This window comes from Corvus hawaiiensis, chromosome 1 (assembly GCF_020740725.1).
Source record: "Corvus hawaiiensis isolate bCorHaw1 chromosome 1, bCorHaw1.pri.cur, whole genome shotgun sequence".
Taxonomy (NCBI): domain Eukaryota; kingdom Metazoa; phylum Chordata; class Aves; order Passeriformes; family Corvidae; genus Corvus; species Corvus hawaiiensis.
In genome coordinates, this window is record NC_063213.1 from 53,067,104 (window position 1) to 53,080,317 (window position 13,214).

General features: G+C 35.3%; 1 protein-coding gene across 4 annotated transcripts in view; it reads right to left on the reverse strand.

Annotated features, from left to right (window-relative positions):
• Nucleotides 1–13,214, reverse strand: part of PHF14 (PHD finger protein 14) — a 164,097-nt gene that overhangs the window by 54,646 nt on the left and 96,237 nt on the right. The window contains exon 17 of one of the 4 annotated variants that reach the window (XM_048304714.1): nt 8,399–9,698. The exons of the other annotated variants lie outside the window; for them this stretch is intronic. Within the exon in view, the coding sequence (XP_048160671.1) occupies nt 9,686–9,698 (13 nt within the window). The 3' untranslated portion in view covers nt 8,399–9,685. Of the gene's footprint in view, nt 1–8,398; nt 9,699–13,214 lie in introns of those variants that run through there. 4 annotated transcript variants of the gene reach the window in all.

Here is a 13,214-nt window from a genome sequence, read left to right on the forward strand (position 1 = left end):
ATATTTTCTCATTCACACTGAATTTTCTGGAAAGAGGCATTAATTTAAAAGGATTTCACTGTGATCTTTCACTTATAAAAGTGCTCCGTGTACACACAACAAATTTACATTCTTCTTTAATAAACCTTTCATCAGTGTTTTATACTATGCATAGTCCACAGCAAAAGCTCAAAAAATACAGCATAGCTATTGTTAACCTACTTTTAATGTACCACCATAGAAAAAATGCTACAGTAGAACAAGTGTTTCATGAAGGGATTTTTAAATCAGTACAATAGGCTCAAAATGAGAAAGAGATTTTTTCAAAGTAAATAACAGAGATTTTCATATACCCTACTGAATTTCTCTTTATTTGCATATCCCCCTGTATTCCTTTGTATGAAAAGGAAAGCTTTTTTCAAATTTACTTTGCAACAGTCTCTTCATTAAACACTCTTAAACTCTGAATTAAAGCCAATATAAATGAGTGAAAAACAAGAAAGAGCAAATGTTTAAAAATCAAATTTTTAAAGAAATCCACCACACTCTCTGCTTTCCTGGCCACTCATTTTCTCCTCTACAGTATGCACAAACACAAAAATGTCAAAAAAATTGCAGTAATAGCATGGCACAGGCATCATCAGGTCAAAGACAGAGGAATATAATTTACCAACAGAACAGACAGTGCACTGCAGAAAGAGGATTCAACTAACAGAACATACTGCTGCGTTAATAGAACAAAATGTTCATGTGACTTCTCCAAGGATTAGTCTCCAAATAAAAAGAAGTAACTGTTTTGCAATTATGATTGCTTAAGCTAAGTAAATACTTCTGTCCTCACTGCCAAGGCTGTGCTTTCTAGGAGTCACATGAGCACTGGAAAGGGTGTGGCATGTACTGTTTTCCACTAAATAGAAATTAAAAGCAATAATCTGACTATCCACAGGATGCAACACTGGACTGACATGGTTTTGATTTTTTTTTTTTAAATGATAGGACTGCTTAGCAGTGACTCTTAACTCCAGCACAAAGCAAACACTTAAAATAGAAAACCATTCTCATTCTTTAAAGAACAGAAGAGTTGTAATGTCAGAATATATTACTTAAAATCAGGAATACATGCGGTTTTATTTCCTGTGAAAGGTATATTAAAATAATAAAAAGGTTGAGAATGGGAGATGGGATAGGTCACACTCCTAAATCCCAACAGTGTATGTGACCTTCAGCAAAAGATTAAGCCTCCTTTGAGCCTCAATGTTCTCATTTGTAAAGGAGTATATTTTTACTAACCCATTAACCTAACTATCTGGAATCTTATGCATGTAAGGGCTTGCACTTGAGCAGTGCTTATCAGAACTCCCTTCATGTAAACTTAAGGATCCTCTTAAGTAACAGAAAATAAAGAAACATACTATTTCTGACTGATTTAGAGTATTTTCAGAGTTTAATCCTAAAATCTACATTTGATTTAAACAGTGTCAATTTAGATTTTTTTATGAAGCAATTGCTTTATATGTTTCTATGTTCAAAAGAAAATGTTTCCCCTTTAAAATTACACTTTGGCATCTCTTCTTACATTTTTACCATTTTGTATCTAGAATGTGGTACTTCCTGACTGTACTTTCAGCCACGTTTCCTCAGAATACACTGAGAGAATTCGCAAAGCCAGGTTGAAATAACCATGACATTGTGAAATTAAATATGGACCTCAAGGCACCATTCTAAAGCTCGATGTTTTTAATATTTATTGTCATTAGTTTTGATCACTTCAGAGTGTTTAGTTTCGTAGAAGAAAAACTGCATTTTGCTAGAATGAGTTAAAAACATCTGCATGAAAGTTTTCAGATACTAATAGCTTCTATCCTCATCTGCACAGCTGAGGAAATGCAAATGAGTATTTTCATATATCAAAACATAATAAGCTGCATGGTGATAAAATGTAACTATACCAAATATTTTTAAATGCTTGCTTCCTACTGCTTTTTATTGGAATATGAATTCTGTATCAGAAAACAGAAATTCCCCAATTCTGAAGTACCCAGAGAATGATGCTGAAAAAATGGATGAATACACACTGTACCTTGGTTAAAGATGATGCTCTAGCTGTCTGGCAATCATTGTCTGCTGAGACTGACTGGGGACAAAATGTGAAGCTTACACACATCACAGTGCAGAAAAAAAAAATTGGGATTCTTAATTCTTAATTCCAAAAGAAAACCTTACACCTAAGTTAAAATGGCACTAATAAAACAAGATTAATCCCTCAAGTGTATACTATTAGTTGTGTTCTTTTGTCTAGCAACATAAAAATGATAAAAATCCCACTGTCACATTCAGAAAATAAGAAAGCGACACAAAATACAGAGTACTTTCGACTTAGTTATACAGAATGAAATTGTTGGGTCACAAAAGATGTCACGCTGACAGTCTGGCAGCCTGTCGGTAAATGCACTCACGGATCAGTCACAGTCCAAACATTCACTGAGCACAGGAGTCACATGGCACCATCATTTACAAGTATTATCCACTTCCATCCTGAAGATGGCCTAATAAGACAAACAAAACTGTTGGGATGGGGAGGGGGGGAAAGGGAAAGAAGCCACTTCCTCCATATTACAGGTTGTTGAAATTTTTACCCTTGTGCATTCAAGGTCAAATGTTCAAAACAGTCCTTAAACTAGCCAATATTTTATCTTGCTGCTATTTATGGATAACTACTTTTGTGGTGAAGCACAGGACTTACAAATGCAATTAAGTGGTGGGCCCTCTTCAGTGGCCTGGTTAGCTGCTGTACTGAAAACTTGGTGGAAATAAAAGCAGAGCTCCACACGAAGACAAGCTAACCTAACCTCCTAAATTACCTCTAACTGACAGGTAATTGCTAACAATGTTGCAACAAGCCTGAAATTACTTTATGCATCAAAATTAAAAATCACTGTGTTCCTCATTCCAGCAATTAATGAGGATAGATATATGCCCACTAAATACAGAGAAAATGGAGTGTGAAGAAGAAAGGCGAATTCTGACATAGTTATGATAAAAAAGTTTTTAAAAATCCCAAACAAACATGTTTTACTTACAGAAATATAGAAAGCGGGTCAGCTACATCTTCACAGCAAGAAAGCTTGATTAGGCATTTCCATACCTGAAATATGTTTGCTTTGTTCTTTAAAAGAGATCTCCATCTGCTCTTGCCCTTGGATTGTTTTTATTAGTTTTTTTAGCAGTACAGCTGGCTGTCCTCAAGCTCTACATAACTGCATTTTCGTGTTCATAATTAACTAATTATCCACTAATCAATAGTGTAGATACTGATTTTACAATGTAAATGAGATAAATGAGATAATGGCTGGGGTCAATCTCATTTTATTTACAAAGCTCAGCACACACATCCAATTTCATTACATTGCATCTATGTGCACAGGAGGGAGTCTTATCAGTTGGCCTGCAGAAGTCCTCCTGCAAGCACTGGGGAAAAAGACCTGTGCTTTTACAGAGGAGCAGTGAATGCAAAACCCACCCGTCACTGGCACATTTGTAAGCCACTGGTTAATATCATCGGAAACCACGAGGAGCTGATTCAGCCAGAGCGAAGAAACCTATTTTGCATTCACGAGACAGCATCACCCATCTATAGCTGTAAAAGTAATTACCTACATGTCCCTGAAACACAACATTAATAAGCTAATCTTTAAATACAACTTTCCAAATATGCTTCAGAGACTACAGAAAATCTCACTTATGTACGCATCATTGCACACTGCCTGCAGTGTCATGCCAAAAGGTACCGTGGTGAACCAAATACAAAATTGCAAAATAGATATACTACTCTCGATTCATCACAAGAGCTTGGGAAGATTTACTTTAACGGAAAAAAAATATTGATACGTATCATATAAAACATTGATACATATCATCACCATTGAAAGTAGAGAATTTGTGACATAATCCTTACTCTGACAAACTTAGTTAGAAAAAAATTAGAAGTAAGCCAACCCAGAATTTTTAAACTCTAAGGGAAATGCAGTGAGATGGGTGTGTGTACATGCACCCACTTGCTGGGAAGATGCAACACAATGGCTACTCCAGCACCTGCGCAGATTTAACTACTGATAAGCATCATCCCTTGCTGGCTTGTTTTGGACCCCATTTCTGACTAAATGCTCTTAGCACCTGAAGAAGAACATAGGTTCTTCTCAGGCACGGATCTCTCTCCCCTTTAATCCCTCAGTGTCCAAGTGCTGAGTCACTCCAAAACTGTGAACAGACGGAGACGTGCTTGGGGGTTCATTTTAAATTGCAGCCCGTTCTCAATTTCAGATGAGCAACTTAAAAACAGCCATGACCATGTAAGTCACTGTCAACACTTAGATTCTTACTAGCAGCTGTATGATATACCCAATAGAAAGAAGCACATAAGCATTCTCAAAAACCCAGAATAAATCAATGCAGCTCAAGTGAATTCAAACTGTAGAACCAAAATGACTGACTTCAGCCTGGAGCAGCTGAGGAGTGCTCCTGGGATACCTTACTGCAACCAGACCACAGGAGTGATAAATTCTGGATGACAGGAATGAATAATATGGAGCGGGTTGCAGCAGCAACTCTTACGTGTCACATCAAAGAAGGTACTTTCCTGTGCCCTTATTTAAACAGTAAAATTCAAGAGCTAATGGTGAAATAAATGTATAGTCATCTATTTAGTGCACTATTATTAATGCTGTCCAAGAATTAGATTTATTCTAGTTACTGAGGGAGGAGCCCAAAACTGTAGCATGTTTTCATTACAGAATATGTGGATAACACTCATCTTTTGCTTCTGACATTTCTTGAAACAAAGTGAAAATAAGCAACGGTATGACTTAATATCTTACCCTACCATTCTACACCAAAACTCTTCAATTCAGGCCCATTAATTCCAAAACAAACTACTTTCATTTTGCTGTGATATGTCACAGGTCAAACACAAACCAGAAGTGATGCTGTACTATATTTAGACTCTGAAATAGAAGATCTAGATTCTTATCAACTCCTTTGTTTTTAGGCAAAAAATTGTCAAAATAATAAAACTCTATTTAAGTATAAAATGAAAGAAGCTAGTTCTCTTCTTCCTGATTGCTACACTTTTGCCTTTGCCTATAAGTGGTGTAACAATTAAAAATGGATGGTCATCTTGCAGTTCCTTGTTCTACAGAACAGTTTTAAGAAGTCTATTCACATAGGCCAGTCAAGCTTTAGGTGACTTTACCACCAGGAGTATGACAACATTTCAACACTAAAATTCTTATGAGACTGCATATGCATAAATTGTTGATTATAAACCAGGATATAGCCCAACTATACAGCCTCTTCACACACAGGTACTTGTTATCCTGAACAGCTCTCTACCTTCACAGATGCTAAAAGTTCAACCACATAAAACTTTAAGGAACTTCACCTAATTTCCAAGTTAGAGCTAACTTTGCAGTCAGTCCTGTGTCGAGTGGGTGGCTGGAACTGATGTCCTTCAGAGACTTCTCCAACCTACATCTTTCTGGATTGTAATATTCTCATAATTTTGATTTAGGTAAATGAAATACTCTTTCTGGGAAGGATAATGCTATGGTATTACACTAAGTAATTAAAAGTCACATTCTAATTTCTATTTTATCAGGTACAATGCAAGTACACAAAAGGAGGTCTCTCATTTACATAGTTTATAATGGTAGATGACAGAGTAGATTATCACTCTCTTCTGTTATGCCTGGAAAAGAGAGGGCATGGCTACTGTTGAAAGGTGAGAGTTACCAGATGAGGGATGATTATTGCATTCTGGTTTTTATTTTTACCTACTACTGATGAAGACAGTGTATGGGCAAGATGGACACACAGCCTGACAGAGCATGATGAGCTTACTGATCATCAACTAACAGTAGTTTCATTATAAGGTACCTATGTGCTTTTGGATATGAGAAACTGTCTAATCTCCGGTTTACTTAAATTTCTGTCCAATCTCAAGGGCATTAATAAAAACAAATAGCGTCTATCAATTATATCACAAAACTGTGGGAAAAAAAAAAAGCATTAATCTGGCAGACATCTGTGTAGCTAAATTTATTACGTTAAACCCAAAAGTGCTGCCTAACTGATTTAACTCATGATGTTAATACTAAATCAAACACCCCCTCATATCCAAAAACCTAACACTGATTATTCATGGGTAAAGAAGAATTTGAAAGGGCTATCGTTATATGTCACTCCTATGTAATCTGGATTTTTTCTGAACTACACATCATTTGCTTTAAGAAAATTAAGTTTGTGTGTACAAAATGAATTCTAAGAATGCTGAGAAGAAACTTTATTTACTATACCTGTATGTGAACAGCTTTCTTTCAGCAAGAAGTGTTCACTTTTCTCTCTCACAGGACTGCCAAACTATACAACACATGGCTTTGTTAAATTAGTTTGCAAAATTCATTAATGGCCCACATATACAAGTGAAATATAATGATAAGAACACTATTTCAGATGTGGTTGCTTTTGTTAATACACAGCAACAGTCCAGAGCTTCTATCTACAGCATTTTAATGTTTAAACTAAGAATTTCTGTGAAGATGATGACTCTACGACATGCATGAAGGCAATCAAACACCAATTACAGACACTGAAAAAGTCCTCTGACAAATTGAAAAGTGTAAAATTTAGTAAACTATCACCAAATGCTGCATTTGTTTTTCTGGAGTACATTCTAGTTGTAATACATGATTGCATCTATAGTGCCACTCTCAGGTGTTCAGACTATTAACTCTACTGAATGGTGTACTGCTTATGAACTACTAGAGAAGTCCATTATAGTTTTGAATATTCCCTTCAAACATCTTTCAAAAGGTGAAACGTCAAGTGTTAGCATCTGGCTTTCAACATAATGATATGGGGGGAGAGAGAGAAAGAGAGGAAGAGACAGAGAGAGAACGAAATTCTACAAGGAAGCTGTACTGGGGAAAAACATAGAAAATACAGCAGGAATTCATCTCAGGACTTCAAGCATGCCCAGGAAAATATCAACAATACTTGTAACAGTATTTAACACAAATTAGTCTGTCCTTAAAATCCTCCAATAGCAGAGATTACTGAACTTCCCTAACAAACATCTCTAGTGCAAGTATTCTTGTTATTAGAAAAAAACTTTCTATTGGCTAAATCACCTTGATACAATGTTGCTTTTTTTGGTCTGACCAGCTTTGAAGAATTTTTTTTTCCTTCTTTGTATCAACTTCTGTCTTTATCATCTTTATATTAATTTAGGCTTTTTGCAGATTTTCCACCTTCACTAAATTGAAGAAATATTACTATTTTAAGCTGTTTCAATTAATGTCTCCTGTGGTCTTCTTATCATCCAATTCAGTTTGCACTGGACCTTCTCTGTTTACCAAAGTGGACAGGATGCATTAGCTGAGACTTTGCAAAGGGTGAGATACTGGTCTTCTGAATATTCAGGAGGAGTACTCCAATGCGTTAAATGTAACACCTCTCTTTGTATGTGTCAGGTTTGATAAGTTTGACCCACGTTCTGTGATCTATGATCCAGAGTCCCCCACCCTTTCTTTTTTTTTGAAGTTACTCTTGATATCATAATCACACAGTCAACAGTGATTTGCCTTTTCCTTCCTGCACTGCACGCTTTTTCTGAAGGCTTTCTTAAAATTTCTTTTTTAATTTTAACACTGTAGTCCCTCACATCCTACTGTCATCACCTGCAATGGTAACCAAAGCTCTACTTCAGTATCTAATACACTAAAGCAAAAATTAACAAAAATATCATAATACTGAAACCAGGAGAGCTTGAGTGGAACCCAGTGAGCTGAATATCACTGGACAGCGAGTCCATGGTAGCTGGCTTACTTTCCTAATCAGCTACATATTTTATTGCAGCTTGTCATGGTTTAGCATGACAGTAATAATTAACAAAATCTCTAACTTAAAGGAATGTCACACACAGAAGTATTTTGAAAGACCTACTAAAGCCAAGATAAGCTACATTTATCATTCTCTCCTATCCACAATATCTAGACCGCTTTAGTTTAATAAATGATCATAAATCACAGCAAACTTTACTTTTTCTTTTTTTTCCTAAACTCAGCATGATGTATGGGCAAACATTTCTTTTTCCCCTTGCTCACACAGCACTTGGACACAACTTTTTACTTTCAGAATACTGCACAAGTGGTCAATAAACTTGGGTCCTTTCTTCCTAAAAAGGATTCATTGATCCTTAAAGATCAAATTCCTGCATTAGCATCTACTTCCTAGTGCAAATTTCTTTATTTTTAAGGTGTCTTTGTGTTCCTTGCCGATACAGAATGAAAAGCATTTCTAATAGTTCCAACAAAAATCTTAACTCTGAGATTCTCCCACCCCCTTTTTAAAATAAAACGACGTGTTAGACATCAGGTTAATTTTATTTAATATAATATTCAAACATGAAATGCCCTAGTAAGATATGACTCGTAGATAAGTATACATAAATTTGTATATTCTCCTATTACTTATTACAGCATTTAATTTCTTTCTTAAGTTTAAAAAATACTTTCAAATGGAAACGTGCCTTGATAGATGACAAAACCCACCATATCTCAAAAAATTCAAAGATTATAGATCATAAAGTTACAAGTGTGATTGCATTTGAGCAGAATTTTTCCGAGCAAGTTCAAGATGAAAACGATGAAGATGTCAACACTCTGATACTGTAGATTTAAGAACTGTATCTGTACCATTTGAAGATCAAAATACTATGTGTGCATCTACCAGGATATATACGGACGGAGACGAAGATCTCAGCTGTCACGCTGTGTGATCAGTTCTTCATTCCTTCCCCAACTTACAAAACAATTTCGTGTTTGCATTGGGAGGAGATAAGCTTGTCCTGAATACTGCCAGAGAAATAAACCAAATAAAACAAATGTCTGCATATACTCAATTTTTTCTTATTTAAAAAAAAAAAATTCAGAAAGAAGTATAGGTGTAGTTCTGTTCACTCGAGTGTCTGGAGTCAGAAACAATTTGTTCATACTAATAAGCATAAAATCAATTTTTCCATGGCAAATCTATTCCTTCAGAATAGTAAGTCTCAAGTGTTTTACAGGTCTCATTATCACTGAACATTTATTTTTTTTACGAAACAATCCTTTTTACAGTAAGGTCTATGTACAACACAGTGTTCTATATAGAAATGTTCTTATTAAACTGTATATAAGAAGAGTGGCAGGCAGATGGCAAACCATTGCTTATTTCTTTCAGTATCACCATAGAGGAACACACAATATTTAAGTCCCACAGGCTTCTGTCACTCTTCAGTGAATCCAAGCATCGTATAACATCATTTGCCAACGAAGCATAGGGGAAAGAGACATTACTTAATAGGACAATCCTGACAAGACATTTATCCGGGATTTTTCAATGATGCACATACAAAATGTTCCTGATTAGTGCAAAAAAATGCAGGCAAATTAACTACCTTGTCAGTCCAAATAACAAACCAATCAATTACATTCTATCCAAGCCTGACAAGCAAACTCAGTGTTTTTTCATAATAAGCTTATAGTTGAGACAAGGTAGCTGTTCTCCTTTACTTTAGGTATTCTATTGAGAGCTTTATCCACATTTAAAAATCCTATTATAAAAGGTTTCCACGATTGCCTCCGAGGATGAGTTGTGGCAGAGTTGTGTCTCATGAAGGGTATCTACACAGTAAAGTGATAAGAAAAAAATATTAACATTGAAAGATCATAGCAGCTCTCCTCTGTCTTATGAAACATTTTAACATCACACTAAATTTAAGCAATGTGTATGCTCAGATCCAAATACTTAGACACCCACACCAAATTTCAAGAGTCTCTAAGTGTCAAAACATTAAACTGAGTTAACTATAGCATCCTTGTAACTTTTTCTCAATACAGCTCAAAGAACAAAGGCAGTCCACCACAAGACAGAGAAGGAAATTTTCTTTTTTTTTTTTTTAATCATAAGAGCAACAATTTAATACAAGTAGGCTTGATAGTGAAACTAGCATTTTTACTCAGATTTGAAACCCACAGAAATGCAGCTATGGGATTGACTACAAGCACAAATTACATGGGTACTATGTTATAACCTTAAAAAATGCTTGTTTTATAGAATAGCATTTGCAAGAAAACAAGTCTTAGGATTTAGGAAAGACTAAGTAAGGAAGGGTTTCTTTCAAAAGACATTGTAATAATTCAGTACATAAAAAGCTTTAGTCACTTCTGAAAAAATGTCTTTGAGCCAATAATTCCAAAGTCTTCAAAGCTTTTTCTTTTCCTACTTGTACTTCCTGTCTTTTGACACTCATGACATACATACTTTTAAAGAATGCTTTTTTAAAAATCAATACAATTTTAAAGTGCTGATTCTCTACATTTAAACTCCTTAAACTACTTGCCAAACAGCAAATTAATGTATCTTATAGCATTGTGAGATTTTAAGCAGGAAAGCATCAATGTTGTCTTTAAGCTGAGCAGATACATTTTGAAAGAAAGACCGATATAAAGTCTCCATCACCACATCTGGTGGATTTTAAATAAAAAAGAAACTGCTGTCATACTTTGATGAAATATAACAGTCTGATGAACAGGAGCCATCTTGTTGCCACATTTTTAAACAAAAATTCTTTGCAACCAAATTTTAGTTTGATTATAAGGATTTTGAGTCTAAGAATTAGAGGGACAACAAGAAGTACCACATGTAAATCCACTCCCAATTCTCTCTTCATCTCTTACTTGAGACACAATTACGATTTTAAATTGGGTGTCCTGAACTGCAATTCTACAGTGCAACTTTGAACTTCTTACGAAAACTGAAGAAAAGCTTAGCTGTAAAATAGAAATATTCTTCATAGTCATCTTATTACAATCCTCATCCTTCACTGAGTGCAACTAGTTTTGTTCTGACAGCCTCAGTGGGTGAGGTTGACATGGGTGCACAGTGAAATGCAGAAACTTGAAGGGTAGCATCAGAAACAATTCAAGATAAACTGAAGGTCTCTGTGCCACCTCTACCTTCTCAGCAGCAATGTCAGTAGCTGCAACTGTACCATTTGAGTCAGGTCATCAGAATGTGACAGGCTGTCCCATCTGGGCTAGTAAGGTTTGGGCAGGAATACAGCAATCTATACTTTAAATACAAGGGGTTTTATTTTGGTTTCTCAAAATAAGTAAATGAGTATGTGAACATGTGTATACACACACATACATGTGTGTACTTATATATAAATTTCTATTTATAAATTATTTTTATATAAAAATTTTATCTATGTAAATTTTTTTATATATGAAACCAACTTCACAGCTGAACCAATAAAATAATCAGTTAAAGTTTAATAAGCTCACAAATAAAATAATTAAGTACAAGCAAGGTTCTCAGAGGAAGCTTGTAACTACTGAGATCCTAATATTTTGTAGTACTTTAGGTAAGGCTGTAAGAACGCAGACATCCAGTAGGAAGTGTAGGTAACCTATACCTGCACTAGTTATTCCTATAATATTTCTTTGTATTACATTTTTATTGGTAACAACGTGTCAAAGAATTTTAAAGGATATTATAATATTTACTCATTTAATAAAGTGAAATTATTTTTTAAATGGTTGGACAATTTTTCCGTTTCTGCTCTATTAAAAATTTACCTTGACATCATTTATTTTACATGTTCTACAGTTATCTTCACCCCTCTCATGTTTGAAATAATACAAATTAAGGAATCACTACTGACTTTGTTTAAACACAGTTCTAGCAAGTAAAAGATTGGTAAAAGACAAAGGAATATGAATGTATAAATACAATAGCGTGCAATTATTGTAGTTATTGTATTATTGTAATACAATAGCAAACTCATCTGATAACTGACTATTGTCCTGAGACCTCCCACACTGATGACATTTCTCCTGTTCTAGTCTCTCCTTTTGCTCTTCTTCCATCCCTACATACCATTTGCCAACCCTTCCTCAACCAAAGAACTGCTCCCATTCCGTACATCCATTCAAATTTCTACTGACTGAAGTACCCAGTTGTCTGCAACAGCTGAACTTGTATTTTCAGCCTCACTTAGGAAAAGGATGTAATGAGTACAAAAATCTGAAATAAGAACAGTGAGCAAAACTGAACCTTCCTCTCTTACCAGGAGATGCAACAAATATGAAGATAGAAAAAAGCATCACAGATAATGCTGTAACAGATGCTTCCAACAGGAAGGTTCTCAATTGCGTATTTGGCCCTTTAGAAGAGTTGCTCTCTCCCAGCTCTCCTTAATCCAGGACAGAAGTAATTACAAAAGCACTCTCCTTCAAATTTTGGTACAAAGAGGGAGAAACACACCAACCTCTCTCACTCCCCTCCCTAATCACACATGGCTGTCATCTGCTTTCTCCCTTAAGTAAATATTATGTAGAAGGCAGGTGTCTAAAAGTATGTGCAGATTTCTTTTTCAAAAGACTTTGTAGGACAAGAAACCCCACAAATTATTTCAATGCTTTCTACTTTTCATTTGTGTAACAGGCACTGAAAAGTGCACACTGCAGACAAACATAATGCTTATCTCAGCAGTTTTGATCCGGGTTCTTTTCTAGCCATTTTAATCCCTGGCTTCATTAGGTTAAATACCTGTTGTAAGAGCAATGTTTCTGGCTGCTAACTGGGCACAAGTAAAAATATATTTGCAACCACAATGTAAAATCAGTTTATCTTCAAGGGTCTGAAGGCAAGAAGCTGCTTCAGCGTACCTTACCAACTCTGAAAAATTAGGATTCTCCCACCAGGTTAAGTCTGTTAAACCTAAAGAGGAATTTGGGGTATTTACAAATAATTTTAATGAGGTAAAGATTACAAGTAATATGCATTTTTAAAAGTCAGGCTGCTCAAGGTACACCTCATCTCAGAAATTAATCTGTACCCAACAGCTCTATTAAGTGGATGAGAGTTACTGAGCACTTCAGAGGGGGAAAAAAAAACCAAACCAGACCCACAAAACAATGATGAGCAATGTGTCTCCTACGCATTGCTAATTACTTCAATTTTCTCAGTATTGATCGTTATAAATATTAGCAAATGCTTCCTGAAAGGTTACAGATTTATATCTGCTAATATAAAGACTGATTAGCCTGTACAAAAGTTATCTGCAGGACAAAAGATCACGGCATCTGAGGTACCACTAGAATAGAAGAGCTCTGCTTTATTTTAATAACTGT